The sequence below is a fragment of the Elephantulus edwardii genome, unplaced genomic scaffold (assembly GCF_000299155.1).
Source record: "Elephantulus edwardii isolate Elephantulus edwardi_28Jun2011 unplaced genomic scaffold, EleEdw1.0 scaffold00091, whole genome shotgun sequence".
NCBI lineage: Eukaryota > Metazoa > Chordata > Mammalia > Macroscelidea > Macroscelididae > Elephantulus > Elephantulus edwardii.
In genome coordinates, this window is record NW_006399841.1 from 6093320 (window position 1) to 6112313 (window position 18994).

Sequence of the window (18994 nt, forward strand, 5' to 3'; positions counted from 1 at the left end):
ACCAGATGCTCTGCCGGGGAAGGAGGGACAATCTCCTCCTGTACCAGTCAGATCTGATTTGACGGTACACTCACACAAAAATAATAAAATAAAATAGAAATTTATACTAAAAAAATTTTATCTGGCCTGTAGCGTCATCTCCTGTTAGGTCCAAAAGCTGTGGCATCTGTGTGCAATTTTTACATTTGCACATCTTTAAAGAATATTAAGCGAAGATAAGTTCAGGCAGAGCTCCCTTCCTTTCACGGGCCCATCCAGCGCGTGAGGGCGAGGAAAGCTGACTGGGCTCAGTCCAGCCACATAGCACCTGAGGGACGGGTTTGGAATGAGGCTCCTTAAATGCTCGTGGCAGAAGCAGGAGCAAACCATGGTGGTGCCTTTTTATAAGCTTTGAAGGAATTTCCCTTCCTTATTTATGAACAATACTGGCGGCTGTAGTGGCTAACATTTATTGAGCACTCACTCTCTACCAGGAAGCTCTGGTGGCCTAGTGGGTCCCAGGCACTGAGTCGTCTGCTCATGGCGACACCACATACGCAGACCAGAACTACTCCAGGTCTTCAAGCGTGTGACCTGGGAACACGTCATCAGGCCTGTCTTCCCAAGAGACTCTGGCTAGGTTTGAACTGCCAGCCTTTGGGGCCAGTCATCCAGCACCTAGCTCGTGCACCCAGGAACTTCTAAGACTTTTGGAGGAGTGCTGATTCTGTTCACCCTTGAGATAACTCTGTGAGGTATATTTTAGAGGCCCTGACGTCACCTTGTCATATTACAGCTAAAGAAAAGGCACGAGAAGTCGGTTATTCTACCGATGGTCACAGAAAACACAGGCGAGCAGCAGAGATGGGGGCTGAGCCCAGGGAGGCAGACCCAGAGACCACTCTGCTGTATTTATCGCCGGGATGGTCTTCTTGTTTGTCGTTAGGCGCTGTCGAGTTGAGCACGGCTCATACAAAGCTGACTCTATGAACAACAGGTCTGAACCCTGCCCTATCCTGTATCTTCTTCATCATCTCTAACACACCTGAGCCCACTGCTGCAGTCACCGTGTCAGTTCACCTCATTGTGCATCTTCCCCTCTTTCGCTGACAAGGAACAGCCCCTCCTAACAACATGCCTGAAGCATATGAGATGGACCTTGGCCATTTTTGCCTCCGAGGAGCCCTCTGGCTGCACTTTCTCGGAGACATATCTGTTTGCTCTTTCTGGCCGTTCATGGGACACTCCAAACTCCTCTCTAGCACCACATCAAAGGCATTGATCTTTCCTCTGTTGTCTTTCTTCACTGTCCAGCTCTCATTTGCATAGTAGGTGACTGAAGAGATGACCGGAGGCTCCCCAAAAGGCCTCGGGTCTGCTGTGCCACCCTGACGTGAGGCTGAGGTCACCAGCTAAAGCCTTTTGGCCGTGGCCAATAGCAGATGCAGGAGGTGGGACTGCCAGCAGGCCTTGTCTCTCTCGCTCAGGCTTGGTTATGCAACAGCTGATCCCTCCAACCCACAACCTCTCTCCTCCCTGAGTCCCTCTCTTCGGCTCCTTTTGTGTCAACTGTCTGTACCACATAATTAGCCCATTAGAGCCCAGCCTGGCCCCTCATTGTCTGAGCTCCACAACCGGCACATTGTACACAGCCCCAGTCCCCGACTGTCTGCCCTGCATAATTGAAGAGTTTATTATATGGTTTACATGATGCTATTTGGGACTATGTTGTCTTGTTGGCTAATTGTTTTTTATGCTTTCTGCTCTTCCCTTCTAGATGATACTTTTGTGCAAGCAGCGAATAGATTTTTTTGTTTCTTCTGTCCCTTCCCTGCATCCCCAGGGCCCAGATCTGATCACAGACACAGGGTGAAGCATGACTAATGCTCACATTGGGTGGATTCCAGGACTGACAGGGTCTGACTCATAAAACCTGGTTGGGCTCTCCCCGTGTCCCTGAAGGGCATGGATTTCCCGGACCTTGTGGCTGGGCAGGTGGGAACCTGCAGGTGACATTGACTTCAGAGGCAGCACGGGGTCGGTGGGGGCCCTGGGTTACACTGAAGGGGTCTCTTGAGCATTCAGGGGTTCCCGGCGAACCCACTGCAGTGACGCTCTGCCGTGTGTGGTTGTATGTGGAAGACAGACTCTCCGTCCTCCATCGGTGAGTTTCAAGAGCGCCTCTTCCTCACTTTGTATATGGAGTTTCTCAAAACTTATTTGAAAAATCTTGCCTGTTCATTGGTTAGAGGAACTGGAGCTGACCTGAGGGCCACTGAGCTGAACAATGAGGCAGATCAGATATGAAACCATAGATCAGAAGACAGGTGTCTATGAGCCTTTAGGGGGAAAGAAATCACACACACACAGAGACACACATCTCTGCACGTGTCCATGTAACTGTGTACGTACTCTGTGTGTGCATATAAAGTACACACACTCCTTTCCCACAGCCCTTTATCGAATGGCTCAGTTTCCACCTCTGGAATATATTGCACAGATACACGTGCTGCTCTGAGTACCTGTCACAAGCAGGAATGGGGATCCTGGGACACCCGGAGGGCGGCTTTGAGCAGACGGCCCTCTCCTGGCCTAGAAGCAGCTCTAGCATCTCTATAGTGGGGAAGCAGCTGTGAGCAGATGCTGGAAGTGGGCACCTACATTCAAACTCATCCGCAGCTGACTTCACAGTGGCTGCAAGCGAGGCAGACAGATGATGGATAAGCTACATTGGGGTTGGGGCCCCGCTGTCCTGTGGTCCCCTCCCTGGGAACACAGCAAAGTGGGGGTTGGATTTGTGGAAGAAAGGCCCCCCCACCCCGAACCAGTTTGTCCTCTACCCTGTAAGGAAGAGAGTGAGCATCTGAAACAAGAATCCATTCTAAAAGTGCCCCCCTCCCATCCCCAAGACCCTCCTCACCGATCCAGCCACCAGTTCCCCGGCTCTGCGGCTCTGGGAGGCGGCCACAATGGAGGCAATGAGGAGGAGCAGTGTGCCGATGGCGTAGTGCAGGAACTCCTGGGGCAGAGACAGCGCAGGGCAGGCATGAGAGGAGGTGACGAGGGCACTGGGGGACTTGTACTGTTGTCCTTACTGCGGCCCACCCTGCAGGCAGCAGGGCAGAAGGCAGAGGCCTGAGCAAGGGGCCGGACAGAAGCTGGGCAAGCAGGAGGGTAAGGGGACAGAGGGCAAGGGACCGTCTCATCTGAGTGGACAGTCTCCCATGGCCGTTCCCATCCGGAGATGGGTTTGTAAACAGCACCTTGACCTCTGTGGACACACACAGTCTCCGAGGGCCCCTCCCATCCTGAGATGGGTTTGTAAGCAGTGCCTTGACCTCTGGCTGAAGCTTCTAAGATAGAAAGGAGCCTCCACTCTGCTGGAGAGCTTAAATGAAACTGTACTTCCAGAGTCAGAGCCTCATCTGGACGTGAGCCTCGTCCTGCTGCTTCAGAGAAAGATCCAGGCTGAACGCAGCACCCACCCATTCTGTGAAGAGCTCCAAGTGAGGGGCCCGAGGTGCTGGGCCCCCACACTCGGAGTCAGGGCCTGGGACGGGTCACCCAGGAAATGACCCCAGGGTGTGGTGGAGCCGGCTTTTTCACTCCCACGTCCTCGTCCATCTGGTTTTGCCCTCATTTGGCCCCCTTCCTCTTTCTAGAAGTGTCTGTCCGGCCAGGTTCTGGCTTCTATGCAATTCCTGGCCTCTGTTTCCACCTCATTCCCTGTCTGTGGCTGAGAGGACACATCTGCAGGCCCTGGACAGATGCATGAAGCACTGTCACTGAGAAGGACGGGAGCGCACACACGCCATCCTTGCCTTCTGCATGAGAAGAAGGGCAGGGCCTCCCTTTCAGCTGTCTTCAACAAGGGCTTTAAAATGGCAGGCAGTGCCTGCCTATAAACAAGCTCCTAAGTGTGCCTTTAAGTTGAGTTTGTGGGTGACTTGGAAGAAGTGCATACAATTGTTGTGTAGACTCACTTCTGTACAAGAGGGAGCTCTGGTAGCCCTGTGGGTAAGGAGCTGTGCGGCCAGCCCGAAAGCAAGCAGTTTGAATCCACAAGCTGCTCCACAGGAGAAAGATGGGCAATCTCCTTCTGTGCCATTTCCAGCCTCTGAAAACTTGTAGAAGAACCTGGCGATCCCAAATCCATAAAGAACTCAACAGCGAGAACAACCCAACAAAAAGGGACAGAGAAGTGGCATCTTTCTCCAAAGATGATACACAAATCGGCCTCAAACGTATGAAAAAGAAAGACGTTTTAAATCAAGGCAACACAAAGCAAAGTCAAAATGAGATGCCACTTCACAGTCATAGTGGTGGTCGTGTTAGGTGGTACAGGGTCAGAAGTGACTCACAGCAGACCCTCCAGCAGGTTTTCAGAAGCCGTAAATCGCTCAGGAGGTGGCTGTGTTCCTCCCACAGAGCAGCTAGTGGATTTGAACCACCTACTTTTCAACTGGCAGCACAAATCCTTAGCCGCTCGGCCGTCACAGCTCCCTTCACATCCATGAGGATATCTATAACAATTGCTGCAGGAGACGTAATGAATCCGTATCCTCCTATATACTTTGCTTACAGGAATGCAAATGGTGTAACCGTTTGGGGAAACAGTCTGGCAGTTCCTTAAAAGATGAAACAGAGTTGTCTCCTGATCCAGCACTAGACGTATACACAGAGAAATGACGGCATGTAGTCATAGAAAGACTAGTGCATGGATGTTCAGAGAAGCCTTGTTTAGAGCAGTCAGAAGGTGGAAACAATCCATCTTTGTTTCTAAGGACTGCTTTGGTTATACTTCCTCCAAGACAGATTTGTTTGTTCTTCTGGGAATATTCAAAAAAGGGATATTCAATTCCCTTTGCCAACACAATTCAAAGGCATCAATGCTCCTCCGCTCTTCCTTCCTTCTTGTCTAACTTTCTCAAGTGATTTCATATAAGTGGGATCATATAGTATTTACCCTTTAGGTCCTGAGTTATCTCACTGCATGTTTCAAGGTTTATCCACCTCATGGCATGTGTCAAAAAGTCCTCTCTCTCTCTCTTTTAATTTAAATTAAAGTTTATAGAGACTTAGGGTTTCCAGTTATTCACTGTTGCACTTTTCTCCCTGCGTCCTTTCTTTTTACAGCTGAGTATCTACCATCTATTTGGGAGTTTTTTTGCCATTCATCTGCTACTGTACACTTGAGTTTACTTGAGTTGTTTCCACCTCTTGGACACTGTGAATAACAATACAGCACACACTGGTGCCTGGGCTTTCTTTCAGAGGAGATGCAAATCTCCTAAAATGAATCTCATTTGAAAATGCTCTAAAAGAGTGATGGCTGCGTGACTGTGATTATAATAAAAGGCACTGAATGGCACACGTTAAACGGGTGAACCAGTGGCATCTGAATTAGATCTCAACAAAGGTATTAGATGAGGTATACAATGAGGGAGGGAAGAAACCTGGAAACCTCTGATTTCTCTCCTGAGCCTGTCAGCCCATCTTCATTGGAGGGTCTTATCCTTCACTTCTCATTAAGAGTATAAATGCCTACCTTACTCATGAGTTCTTTTCTGCCCTGTTTCTCTTCTCCACTCATTCACAAACAGCCCATTCCCGTCACTTGAGAAGTGTTAAGATGAGAGGCACTGCCTTCTTGGAGCTAAAAGTGGTTTCAGACACAGTTGGGCCTGGCAGGGAGGTGTGACCCAGGAGAGGGTGCAATGGGCTGAAGAAGCAAAGGCAGGAAGGAGGCAGGGAGGGAGGTGGGGGACAGCGGGGCTGGGCAGAGGGCGCCCCCTTTAATGCTCTGACTTCTCCATCAGGTCCTCCGCCCACTGCCCGGGGGGAGCTGAGACTGGGGCCAGGCCACTCCCTTACCGACAAGGTCCAGTTGATACAGGTGAGCACGTTGTAGAGACGGAAGAGATGGACGAGGTAAAAGGCGAGGATCATTATGAAGTCGCACATGGTGACCACTTCGAAGTAGCTGAAGGCACTGTAGTTGGCCCACTGGGAGCTCCTCACGCAGATGAAGGCGATCAGGAGGGTGACCTGAGACGGACAGATGAGACATCAGAGCCCTGCCGGGGGCGGGAGACAACAAGGCCCCAGAAAACAAACCAATCACACCACAACAAGATAAAGGTAAACAACCCAATTGAAAAATGGGCACAGGATATGAACAGACACTTCACCAAAGAAGACATTCAGATGGCCAATAAGCACATGAAGAAATGTTCAAAATCACTAGCTCTAAGAGAGATGCAAATCAACACAACTATGAGATATCATCTCACCCCAATAAGAATAGCAAAATTCAACAGAACAGTAAACATCAAGTCAAAGCTGCGGAGAAACTGGAACCCTTACACACTGTTGGTGGGAGTATAAAATGATGCAACCACTGTGGAAAGCTGTACAGCGCTTTCTCAAAAAGGTGCAAATAGAAATACCATTTGCCCGAGCAATTCCACTACTGGGAATTTACCCTAAAGAAACCATAAGTGCCATTCAAACAGATATATGCTCACACATGCTTACTGCCACTTTGTTCACAATAGCAAAGAGGTAGAAATAACCTAAGTGCCCATCAACAAACAATTGGATAGAGAAGCTGTGATATATTCACACAATGGATACTATGCTGCATTGAAAAACAAGGAACTCATGCAATATTATTCAAAATGGGTGACCCTGGAGGACATGGTGCTGAGTGAAATATCTCAGTCACAAAAGGACAAATACTGCATAGTGACAATGTTGTGAAGTTGGACTGACATTGGGTTGAGGAAAGACTGAGAAAGATGGGATAAATAATGTATACTGCATTGAAACAGATGAGGGAGAGAACTGTTTAAAAGGGATATATGATTAAGTATTATTGTCATGACAGGAGTCCAGAACAAAGGCTGCATAGTGGAGTGGACTTGGGGGGAGGGACTGTATAACAACGAAAGAATTTTACTTTTCAAAAGAAGGGCTAATTGGGGGCGGGGAGAGGGGGTGGTCAGGGAGAAAAGTGCAACAATGAATGAATGGAAACCCTAAGTCTCTGTAAACTTTCATTAAAATTAATAAAAGAAAAGTAAAAAAGAAAACAAACCAATCAACCTCCATCTCTCCTGCCTCCACCCAGGTCCCAACTGAGGAACTGCTAAAATAGAGGTTATTTCCTCACAAACTGTCAGGAAGTTAAAACCACTGTCAGGTTAAGGAGAGTTTGACTCATAGCGACCCTGTAGGGTGGAGAAAAATGGCCCCGTAGGATTTGCAAGGCTGAGATGTCAGTGGGAGCCAACTGTCACTTGGTCCTCCCACAGACGAGCTGGTGGGTTCAAACCGCCAACCTAAGGGTTAGTAGTCAAGTGCTTTCCCAGGTGGGGAGTGTGCATTCGCTCACTGACAGGCTTCCCAATACACTCTGGCTGTGCACGCTCAGGACTGAGGGGACCCCCTTTGTTCCCCCTTAAGTCAGAAGCCTCTGCAGAGAGCAGGCAGGGATAGAGGCAGTGATGAAGCGATTCACTCTATTTCTGCACAGAGGGAACCCACCAACAAAGAGAAGTGCTTGGCATCCGGTTGATCTCCCTGAAGTTGTAAATATTTGCCTGTCATTTGCATGCAATTAAGACATGACACCTTGTTGACACACAAATGGAGGCCACACAGAACCCTTGTTTTCAGAGGGACAACTGAGACACAGGGTTAGTGAATGACTCCAAGGTCACCCCCCTTGTCAGCAGAGGCGCTGGGATCTAAACCCAGATCTAACATCAGAGTGGTGACCCTCCAAGTCAGACAGAGGTGGGTCTCCCATGAATGTAAGCCCTCCTCGGTGGAAAGGCCGAACGAGCGAGCCGAGCGGGGTGAGTTCTGGAACTCGTGGGAATCCTGGCTTAAAGGCCGAGCTTGCTCAACACCTCGGCAGGCAGGAATACCGCTGCAGGAATGACTGACTGAAGGGACAGGCTGGTTAGTTCAGGTAAATATTATTAGCAAGAGAGAAGCTTCTGAATTTTTATGACGGCCCCTCAAAGAGAACAAAACCTGTCCAGGTCACACAAGGGACATGCCAGGTACACTGCACATGTACTTGAAATCTCAACCCAAACCGAAGCTGTCAAGTTGATGCCAGCTCATGGTGCCTCCCATGGGGGAGAATGACCGGTGCCCCCAGTTCTCAGTGGCTGATTATTTTCAGGGGTAGATTTTTTAGACCTTTCTTCAAGGTGCTTTTGAGTGGACTTGACCTTGCAGCTTTGCAGGCAGCGATTTGTACCACATGGAAACTCCATGTAAAATCTTAAACTCACTGATATTGACCAGTTCTAATGCATAATGGAGACCGTCCAGTGGGTTTCCCAAGACGTAAACCACATGGGAGGAGATTGCCCACCTTTGTCCTCTAGCGCTGAAGCCCCCAGGACAAGTAATCATCTGTCCAAATGCCAATAGTGCTACTGTTGAGAAATTGAACTGTAGAAATGTGTCTATTATTGTTGTTGTTGTTGTTATGTGCTGTTGAGTTGCCTGTGACTCATAGTGACCCTATGTACAACAGCCCTAAATCCTGCTCTGTCCCTTGCCCATCTTATTGTCTCTGATACACCTACCTCCACTACCCCAGTGACTGAATCAATCCATCTCATTGAGGGTATTTTTTTTCTTTATTGTTATTATTAATTTTAATGAAAGTTTACAGAGACTTTGGATTTCCATTTATTCATTGTTGCACTTTTCTCCCTGCCCACTCCTCCCCAGTTTGCTCTTCTCTTTGAAAAGTAAAAGAAAAATTCTTTCATTGTGATTCAATCCCTCCCCCAAAGTCCACTCCATTATACAGCCTTTGTTCTGGACTCCTGTCATGACAATAATACCTAATCATATATCCCTTTTAAACAGTTCTCTGCGTCATCTGTTTCAATGCGGTATACATTATTTATCATCCTGTCTTTCTCAGTCTCCTCCCATCATCAAGGGTCTGTAGGTGACCTTAAAGCCAAAGACCTAACTTGCTTTACCCTAGGCCATCTTCAGGACTGTCTTATTCTCTTTGAGGGGTTCCATGTTCAAGACCCCTGTTGCAGTCACTGTATGTATCCATCTCTCTCTCTCTGGCCCTCCGTCTTTTCTAGCATGATTTCCAAGGATTGATAATGGCTCAAAGTTTGTGAGCTAAAGTTTCAGCATCAACTTAATCACAGAACGGGTCCAGGTCTGGTGATGGGGCCTGCGCTGAAAGCACTCCATTTTCTAGAGCCCTCAATTTCCAGCGCTGTGAAGATGCCCAGGGCAATAGCTGAAAAGGAACTGCCAGCTTGAATCTCAAAGGGGCATGAAGCCTGTTCTGTTTAACAGATGAAAACACAAGAGTGTGGCACTTGACGTGAGGGCACAAGGGACCCTCCTTATTTGCCTATCTCCATTTGCTAATGAGCAGAGTGAGTTTCCTTTTCTCAGTTCCTCTGTGGCCAGCCACAGTGCAATGACGATTCATGCCTCGACTCTGTCTTCAGGCTCAGAAGCACCTCTGCAGGACCGGCAGCCTGCTTGATCAGGGGTGCTCCACCCCAGTAGATTGTTTTATTACCTGCCTTAAAAATTTGGGTCACTGCTGTATGATTCCTAAGTATAGACACACATTTGTAGGAACAAAGATGAAGTAAACCCTTAGAAAGCTTCATCCAGGACAGAGTTGCGATTTTTCAAGGTGATACAGGGATTTGGGAGTTTCCCAGTGAGCAAAAGGGTCCCAGAGCAGGACTTCCCCTCCAATCCCCAGGGCCGCGCTCTCTGCAGCGGGAAATACATTACTGATGGGCCCCAAACAGGTCACATCTCTCTGGGGAGCTTGCTTGTGAAATAAGGCTTCTCCAGTGCCAACCACTTAGCCAAGGGCCACTGACCACAGACCCCCTTAGAAGACAATTTATCCAGCAGATGGTGCATGCTACTGAAAGCTTGTTTGTAGCCCACAGATTTATTCTTCCCTACAGGGAGCCCTCTGGGTGCCATGAGGAAGCACTCAGCAGTTAACAAGGTTAGCGGCTCAAACACACCCAGCTGAACCTACTGAGGTGCACCTCTGACAGTGGAAACATGGGTCCACCTGCTTCTAGGATCATCACTCATGCCTGCCCCCATCGGGGGATCCGAGGCTGTAAATTGCACGGGTGGGAGGCCCACCTCTCTTACTGGTGGATCTGAGCCGCCCAGGAGGTGTGAGCTGTGGGTAAGTAGCACCACGCCCTGCTGGCCAGGCCACCAGAGCTCCCTCTGCTGTGATGAGGACAGCCTAGACAACACAACTGGACAGCGCAACTCCACCAGACCGGACAGGTCTGAGTCAGGACTGACTGGGCGGCAGCCCCAATAATTCAACATGTTACATGCCAAGTGCACTCACCCATGGCCATCCACTGCTGCAGGGACCTCTCCAAAATACTGGAGAGCAAGGAAGTCAGTTTGAAGACTAAGGTGCACTTGATTCAGACCATGGTCTTTTCAATCACTTGCTATGTATTTGAGAGCTGGACAATAAATAAAGATGACAGAGGAATTGAACTGTGGTGTTGGAGAAGCGTACTGAATATCCCATGGATGCCTAAAAGAACAAATATGTTTTGGAGAAGGTGTAGCCAGAGTGCTCCTCAGAGGCCAAGATGACAAAGCTTCGTTTTTTATACTCTGGGAATGTTGCTAGGAGAGGCTATTTCTTGGAAGGAGACATCATGGTTGGGAATGTGGAGGGTCGGCGAAGAAGAGGAAGATTCTCAAATAAGTGGACTGACACAGTGACTGCCACAATGGGGTCAAGTGTGTCAGAGATGACGAGGACGGCACAGGACAGGCCAGGGTTCAGGTCTCCTGTCCACAGGGTCACTATGGGTCGACTCGATGGTGACATAACCAGTGAGTGTAAAATCAAAACAAAACAAAAAATGGAAAATAGTTGTAAACAAACTTCAGGAACTTTTCTAAAGTCTGGAAGACGACTCTGCAATCTGGTGAGGGCATCCTTGAGTCATTCAGATTGACACACAGCGAGCAGCTAGAACGATGACACAGAAGAAAGAACAAGAATGGTTTTAGGGGGAGGCAGGAAGGATCTGGGATGCCGTTACAATTCCCTGTGTGGTCCTCTTGCGTTCCGGTTTTTCAGTGAGAAAGCAGATAGACTGCTCCAAATTCAGATGCACAGAAAGAAGGCAGGGAAGTGTCTCAGGAGATGTGTGATACTGCCCTAGGGACCTACGTGTCTCCTGATGCCTCCTTGCTCCTCTCGGCGACCCCACATGCACCGCTGGCCAGCATGCAAAGGCCCAGGCCTGCCCCCAGTGTCTGCTCCTTGAAGTACTTAGTTAACTGCCATGAAACAGAAAGTATCTTGTGCACATGTTAAGGGGTTTTAAAGGTCATGTTGCAAGAACCCTCAACTCAAGCAAGGATTTGCAGACCAGCCATGGGGCTCTGGAGTCACAGAAACCCCTGCAGATTAGAGGCACCCCTGCCTCTCTCACTGCTTCTCTGCTGACTCCCAAGTCCTGCTTTTTGACCTACCAGGATCCTTACCACAAAGAAGTGAATGGAGTCGTGGGCTTCAATGTCACAGGTGATTTCACAGCATTCTGCTGGCACGTGGGAGAAATGACTGTCCCCTGAGAACTCCAGAGTCCCACTCATGGTGTCCTAACTTGTGTGGACACACACATACAGAGCCAGGAATTGGACAGCCGAGAACAGGGTCTGCGTCCTCAGATGGGATGCGCTCCCCAAAAGGAAGAAATGGAGCACTCAAGTCCCAGAAGGAGCAATTTCTGGAGCAGACAGAAGAGGCAGCTTTCTGGAGATGCTCGCAGAGCTGGACAGTAGTGCCCTCTGCTGTTCTCGGGGGCACTGCTGCCCGCTGCCCACAGCCTGCACCCCCACCCCCACAATCTCAACGACCTGCACCCTCATGTCCCTGCCACATCTGGCCCACGGGCAATGCCTGCGTCAGGCTGAAGAGGGCACTAGATACCTTTCATTCGGAGAGTCTGGGCCGGGAGCCAGCACCCCTCAACTCCACCCTCCTGTCGAGGGCTTTTATTCTAACCTTGGAATCAAGTTCCAGCGAAAGAGAAAGGCAGGCAGAGGGAAAGTAAGGGATAAAAGCTAACATCAAAAGGTCTCAGACCCAACTCTAAGAGGCTTTCTGGAAAAGCCTAGGAGATGAAAGCCACATTCGTGCAAAAAATCAGAGATGCGGATGGCAGCCCAGGATGTAAAGTACATCTGTAAGCACAAGTCGGTTCCCTAAAGTCTCCACTGGACAGAACAAGGACACCGATAAGGCCCTAATCTTGCTGAATTCCGCTTTTCAGTTAAAGCCTCTGCTTTACTGTCATCAGAAAACAGCCCTCAACACACATGTGGCAGAGACAGCCACCTCTGGCTCACCCATCCAGGTGCCAGGCTCCTCAGACTTCAGTCAGTTACAGGGTCCTTTCCACCCTCCTCCCCACTCAGAAGCCGAGAACAAAGATGCAACAGAGAAGCCGAGGCAGGGAGGCTAAGGTGGGACGTCTCATCAGGGGACCTCCAGCCGCCTTGCACATTGACTTCCAACGTGAACCATGCAGAATTCCCTGCTGATGGGCACATGTTGACCTGGAGCTCAGGGCCAGAGGGATTTCACTGCTCACAAGTGATGCTGTTTCTATTGTAAGTCAATCTATTATTTGGCTGGTGATCTGCAGAGATCGCATCAATTCCATGTTCAAAGGTCCTTGTTGTTGTGTACCATCGAGCACTGACCCACAGCTGAGCCTCCAGCGGGTTTTCAGGGGCAGAAATTGCACGGGAGGAGACTGCCCATCCTCTCACGGAGCGGCTGGCGGATTTGAACCGTGTGCCTTTGGAATTGCAGTGCAGAATCTCAGGAGTTCTTCTAGTCTCTTTCAGTCTACTGTTGTTGATTGCTGTCGAGTCGAGCATGACTCATAGTTCATAGACCTATGAACAAAGGCCGGAAGCCTTTCTATAACTACCGACGTTTATCAAAGTTCATAGAGTTTCCAGAGGCTTGTTGTATAGGAAGTGGATTCCACTCTTGCTTGCACTCCTGTCTTAAACTGGGAGTTCCACCAAACACTGTCCACCATGGGCAACTGCTATGGCATTTGATACCCCAATGGCACAAAGTCCAGCATCACAGCAAACCCAGGCTACCTCAGTACAGCATGTTGACAGAAAAGTGCTGTACCACGTAGACAAATGGTCAATCCAGGCCGGCCTGGTCATTTTAAGGAAGCTGAGCTATGTTCTAAGTTTTCTTCTATGCTATCTGGGACTTTCTATTGGACGGTCAATATTGGTAGCCAGGCACAATTTAGTTCCTCTAGTCTCAGATTTGAAGAGACTATAGTTGTCTGGCTACATCCAAAAAGACATAATAAATTTTAAAAAGGGAGTATTTTAGGATATGCCTTGGAGATCTTTTAACATCTATGCATCAGAGAACAGGTTAATGACTAAGGATGATAAAAGAAAAATCGATGCCTTTGAGTTGTGGTGCTGGAGAAGACTCTTGAACCTACCATAGACCACCAAGAAAACAAATAGGTCTGCTTTGGAGAGAGTGAAATCAAGTCTCTCCTTGGAGGCTAGGATTTGGAAACTCCACCTCACATACTTTGCGCACGTGGCCAAGAGGGACTGATCCCTGGAGGACATCATGCTCAGGAGGGTGGAGGGACAGCGCAGGAGAGGAAGACCCCAGATGGATGGATTGATATACTAACTAGGGCAATGGGAGTAGGTGTATCAGAGTCAGTGAGACCGGCTCAGGACAGGGCAGGCTTCAGAGCTATTGTACATAGGGGAGCTATGAGTCACAGGTGACTTGATGGCACATAACAACAACATAGAGATGTACCATTTCCTTGAAATGGCTGCACAGTCTTCCCTAACATAACCATGCTGCTGTTGTCAGAGGCCTTGACTGTGACTCACAGTAACCCTGTGAAGGAAGGGTCTGAAGCCTGTCCTGTCCGGTGGCAACCTCACCATCTCTGACACACTCAAGGCCAAGGCTTCCGTCACCGTGTCAGCCCAGCCCACTGAGGGTCTTCTCCTCTTTCGCTGACTCTCCACTTTCCCAGTATAACGTCCTTTTCGAAGGACTGTTTGTTGTTGGGTACCGTCAAGTTGGAACCCACCAATAATTGACCCTCGAGTGGGTGTTTAGAGGCAGTTAATCGCTCGGGAGGAGATTGCCCATCCTTCTCCCATCCCTCTTAATAACATGCACAAAGCAGGAGAAGCTCCAAGTCTTCTCTCCAGGGACCTCCCTGCCTGCACCCTCCCCAAGACCTACATTTCTCTTGCCAGTTTATGGATTATTTAGTGCTCAGTCTAACCCTCCTAACTTTGTTTAACTCAAAGTTCGTGTTCTCAGCCTGGGACTGATGACATCTGGAACTGTGGACCTTGTTTTCTGTGATATCTGTCCTACAGGATATAGGCAGTGCCTTGGCTTCTATCCACCAGATTCCAATAGTAACCCCCAAAACACTGTGACAACCAAAAATGTCTCCTCACATTATAACAGGCCCCCTGGAGATAAAATCACTTCTTGTTAAGAAGCAGAATTTAAGGGAGCCCTGGTGGCCTAGTGGGAAGAAGCTGCACTGCAATCCCAGAGATATGAGGTTCAAATCCACCAGATGCTCTGCTGGAGAAGGAGGGGCGATTTCCTCCTATACCAGTCAGATCCGATTTGATAGTATACACAAACACAAAATAATAAAATGGGGAAAAAATGGGGGAAAAAACCCCAAAACAGAATTTGCTCTCTCACTCTGTCTCTGATGTTGTGGATTTAAACTTAGTGACACCATGCAACCCAGAAGTGTTTCATGGGATTTTCTTGGCTGTAGTCTTTATGGAAGGGAGTTCTGGTGGGCTGGTGGTAAGAAGCTGCGTTGCCAGCCCAAAGCCAAAGGTACGCAGTTCAAATCTGCCAGCTGCTCCTCGGGAGAGACATGGGGGACCTTCTCCCATGGAATTGGATGCCTCTAGAACCCAGTGACTGGTCGGCTGTGGATGGCAGAGAACAAGAGCGTGGCTTTATGGACGTAGATCAAGTTCATCTGTGGTGCTGCTCGTTGGTTTGAACTGCCAACCTTTGGTTAACAGGAGAGTGAAAACCATCTGTGCCACCCAGAAGAGGCTTAAGCAATCTAATTAATGGGCATTGGGGATGTTCTCAGGTTGTTCATTCTCTCCCCTCCTCACCCCCCACTTTTATTTCTATGAATACAAACAATCCTGCCAAAAATCTCTTTGGACATACTTTGTGTACATATGAATATTTATGAAATATTCCCAGATAGAAAATCACTGGGTAAAAGCATATTCACATTTAGGATGTTTTGCTATTTTCTGCCAAAGCTCTGTCCAAAAAAAAAAGATATGCAATTCTCTGCACAGAGAATCTGCCAACAGAGATTAGTATCAGTATTTTGAAAGAGGGAAAATTCTATTTGGTGGCTGTTTAATTTTCATTTCCTCAACCACCGGTGGGTTGAATATCTTCTCATATATTTACTAGCATATTATGCTATTGTAGGAGTTTTTACTGTTGCTTTGAAAAACTTGAAATTCTGAGTATCATCTACCTATTGCATGCTAGGGATACTGCAAATATATTCTCTCAGTCTACTGTCTTCCCTTATTTATAGCCTCTGGACTATTATTATGCTGAAGTTTAACTTTTTTTATGCAGGCAAATATGCGCATAATTTTTTTACAGCTTCTGAGTTTTAACCCCCAGGATGCTAAAAAAGAGTAGTGTTCTACTTTGCAAAAGAAACATCTCGTTATTTTTTTAAAAAATTACTTTTAGTTCCTCAAGCATCCAGAATGTATTTTTCTATAGATGGCATAAGCGAGTGCACACGGTAGATTTCTAATTTTATCCAGATTTTACCACCATTACTCACTGGACAGTCTATCCTCTCCCCACTGGTTTAAAATAGGGCTTCAATACAAATGTCTACCCACTCACTTCCGATACACCATGTACAGGGCTGTTGTCATAAACTTTAAAACTACTTTTTTTTTATTGGGAAAAACATATTGGAGGTACAAGGAGGTGAGGGTTGGCGGCAGAAGGGTGAGGATGGGCCAGGATGCAGTTGCAGAGCTGCACAGTTTGGTCGGTGGGGGGAGCAGGTGAAGGAAATGATGAGGGTCCAGTGGGGACCAGATGCTACAGAGGAATGACAAGCATTTTCCAAGAGTAATTAAACCAACTGTCTTATTGATTTGGGAATTGGATGCCGACTCTCTGGCTTCTTCATGCTGAACAGGGACTTTAAAACTACTTAAAGCCTTAAGGCTCAGAACCTTTTGGTACTTTCCCAATACCCTTGAAGTAGCTCTAAAACTTTAAAAAAGTCCCCTGGGGGCAGCAAGTTCTGTGTCAGCTGTTATGAGTTGACTATGTCCCCAGAGAATGTGCTGCAATCGTAACCTCTCCTCTTGTAGATGCAATCCTACCCGGGAACGTTAGAGTCACGAGGTCCTAGCAACATAAAGTGTGTTTTAAACTTACTGACTTTGGAGATACAAAATGAGCAAATTAGATACAGGCAGAGAAAGAAAAAAAAGAAAAAGAAGAGAAAAAGAAAAAGAGGAGGGAAACATAGAAGCCATACGGGGGTCAGCATAGAACCTGGGAACTCTGGGGTTACAGGCAGCTGAGGGTCAGTACTCTTCCAGAGTCAACAGAGAGAGCAGAGAGAGCGCCCTCCCTTTCAGATGGCCCCAAGAACTGGACGTCCAGCCTCCTAAACAGAGAAAATAAATGTCCCTTCTCTAAACCCACTCTCATTAGGTATTTATGTTACAGCAGCGCTAAGAAACTAAGACAGCTGTTCCTCAAACATGTCACCTTTTAAGGGCTCCCTGCCTGGAGTGGCCCCTTCGCAATCTGCAAAGTATATCTGTGTGCTTTGATGCTCGGGCCTGAATTGTACCCCCTAAGAGATATGCTGGATTCCTACTTCTTCAATCTCTGTGAATGTGACCTTTGTGTGACTACAATCAAATTAAGATGAAGTCATTAGAGAAAGCCCTAACCCACTACGGCTGGGTGCTTCTAAGAAGAACTGAAGTCTTGAAGCGTGCCGCAAGGTCTTGGGAAAGGGAGGGCAAAGGAGGACTGGGGGCGTTGGTTTGTTACTGGTGTTGAAAACGGGCAAATTATGTTAAGAAAGGTTGCACAGCAGAAAGTGTGGGATCAATGCCATTAATTTACACAGGGAGACACTGTTGCATCAGCACTCATGAGCAATGATTACAAAAATTACTATGTAACTTGGGAGGGACTGGAGAGCAAATGCTGAGTGAACTAACTCAGTCTCATAAGGACAAAAGCTGCATATCAACATTTTTGTAAACATAGGTCATCAGCCTCTTCTTGTAGATTTTCAGACTTAGGAACCTACTGGAAGGTCACCGTTGATGGAATCGACTTGACAGCAGTGAGTATGGATCTAAGCCTATATCCACCTGAGGTCAAGGCAGTCAGGAAACTTGTGGGCATGTATGTATATTGTCCTGAGCAAACAGGTAGCCTTCTGGATTGCCTCCAATACATAGTGTTTGTGAAAGCTCAAAGACCAAACCCCTCACCCCCTCTAAAAAAACCTGAAAACCAAAACTACTTTTCTGGAACTCCCCAGTCTCTTCTATCCTTGAAGGGCTGCTGTATGCCTTAGTGACAGTCTTTAGCTCCAGGCAATCACAGGAAGGTGGCTGCCTGGTGGCCCTCAGCTCCGCCAGCTCTGAAGCCGACTTAACAACAATGGACACCTGGCTTCAGCCCCAAGATTGGTCAGGACAGACAGACAGACACAGTAATCTGAAAATACAGTCTGGGCTCCCCTCCCCAGCTAAAAATACCCACCCATAGTCGGATTAACCCCTACATGAGCTCCCCCTGCCATATTGAGATGATCCTTACTGAAAAGGAACAGATTGTTCCTAAACCAGAAGAGGAGGTTGCCCAGAAGAAAAAGATCTCCCAGAAGAAACTGAAGAAACAAAAACTTATGGCTCGAGAATAAATAAATCATTAAATAAAATTAAAACTTTTAAAAAAAAATACCCACCCACCCTGAGCCAGGATGAGTCGCCATTAAGTGAGTTGTTGCTGTTGTTGATTGCTGTCAAGTCGAGCACGACTCATAATGACCCTATGAACAAAAATCCTGAAGCCTTTCTATAACTGTCGTCGTTTCTCAAATGTCATAGAGTTTTCAGAGACATGCTGTTTAGGAAGTGGGTGCCATTTTTGCTTCCAGATGAATAAAGATAAGGGTGCCAAAATTAGTTCTGGGACAAGGCGCCCAAAGGAACAAGCCAGTGAGAGATCTTGCGAAAATTATCTCTCCACAGAAATATACCTAAAAATCTAGAAAATTAATCCGAGTGAAAATTCTACCCCAAAGCCCTTCAATTTCCATATTTCAGATTTTTAACTCCTCTGATAAAAGTAAACTTTACTTTTCGATTCAAATGTGATAATGACACACTCATTAATTAACTCATTGCCATTAAACAGGAAACAACAGACAGCGCAGTAGATTTCTCTGAGTGTGTCATGTGCTTTAGGAAAGAATGATCATCATTCTCTCACTGAGCTACGGGGAGAGAAGAATGACCAGAAACATGCCTGTTTGGGTTTACAAGCACGGCTGCTTACAGACTATTCCTCCATTTAAAAGCACAAAGAAGGGGGAGCTCTGGTGGCCTAGTGGCAAGAAGCTGCACTGCAATCCCAGAGGAACACGGTTCAAATCCACCAGATGCTCTGCTGGAGAAGGAGGAACAATCTCCTCCTGTACCAGTCAGATCTGATTTGACGGTACACACACACAAAAAAGATAATGAAATAAAATAAAAATAAAAAAATAAAAGCACAAAGAAAAGAGGGAGGTAAATGATACGGATTGAACACGACATCTAAGCC

General features: G+C 47.5%; 1 protein-coding gene across 1 annotated transcript in view; it reads right to left on the reverse strand.

Annotated features, from left to right (window-relative positions):
• LOC102846414 (CKLF-like MARVEL transmembrane domain-containing protein 4-like) overlaps positions 1–11658 on the reverse strand; it is a 22449-nt gene extending 10791 nt beyond the window's left edge. Inside the window, exons 1-3 of the mRNA XM_006890665.1 lie at positions 11548–11658; positions 5854–6027; positions 2900–2998 (exon numbers count right to left, since the gene is read on the reverse strand). Of these exons, the coding sequence (XP_006890727.1) occupies positions 2900–2998; positions 5854–6027; positions 11548–11658 (384 nt within the window). The remainder of the gene's footprint in view (positions 1–2899; positions 2999–5853; positions 6028–11547) is intronic.
• Between the last annotated feature and the right edge of the window lie 7336 nt (positions 11659–18994).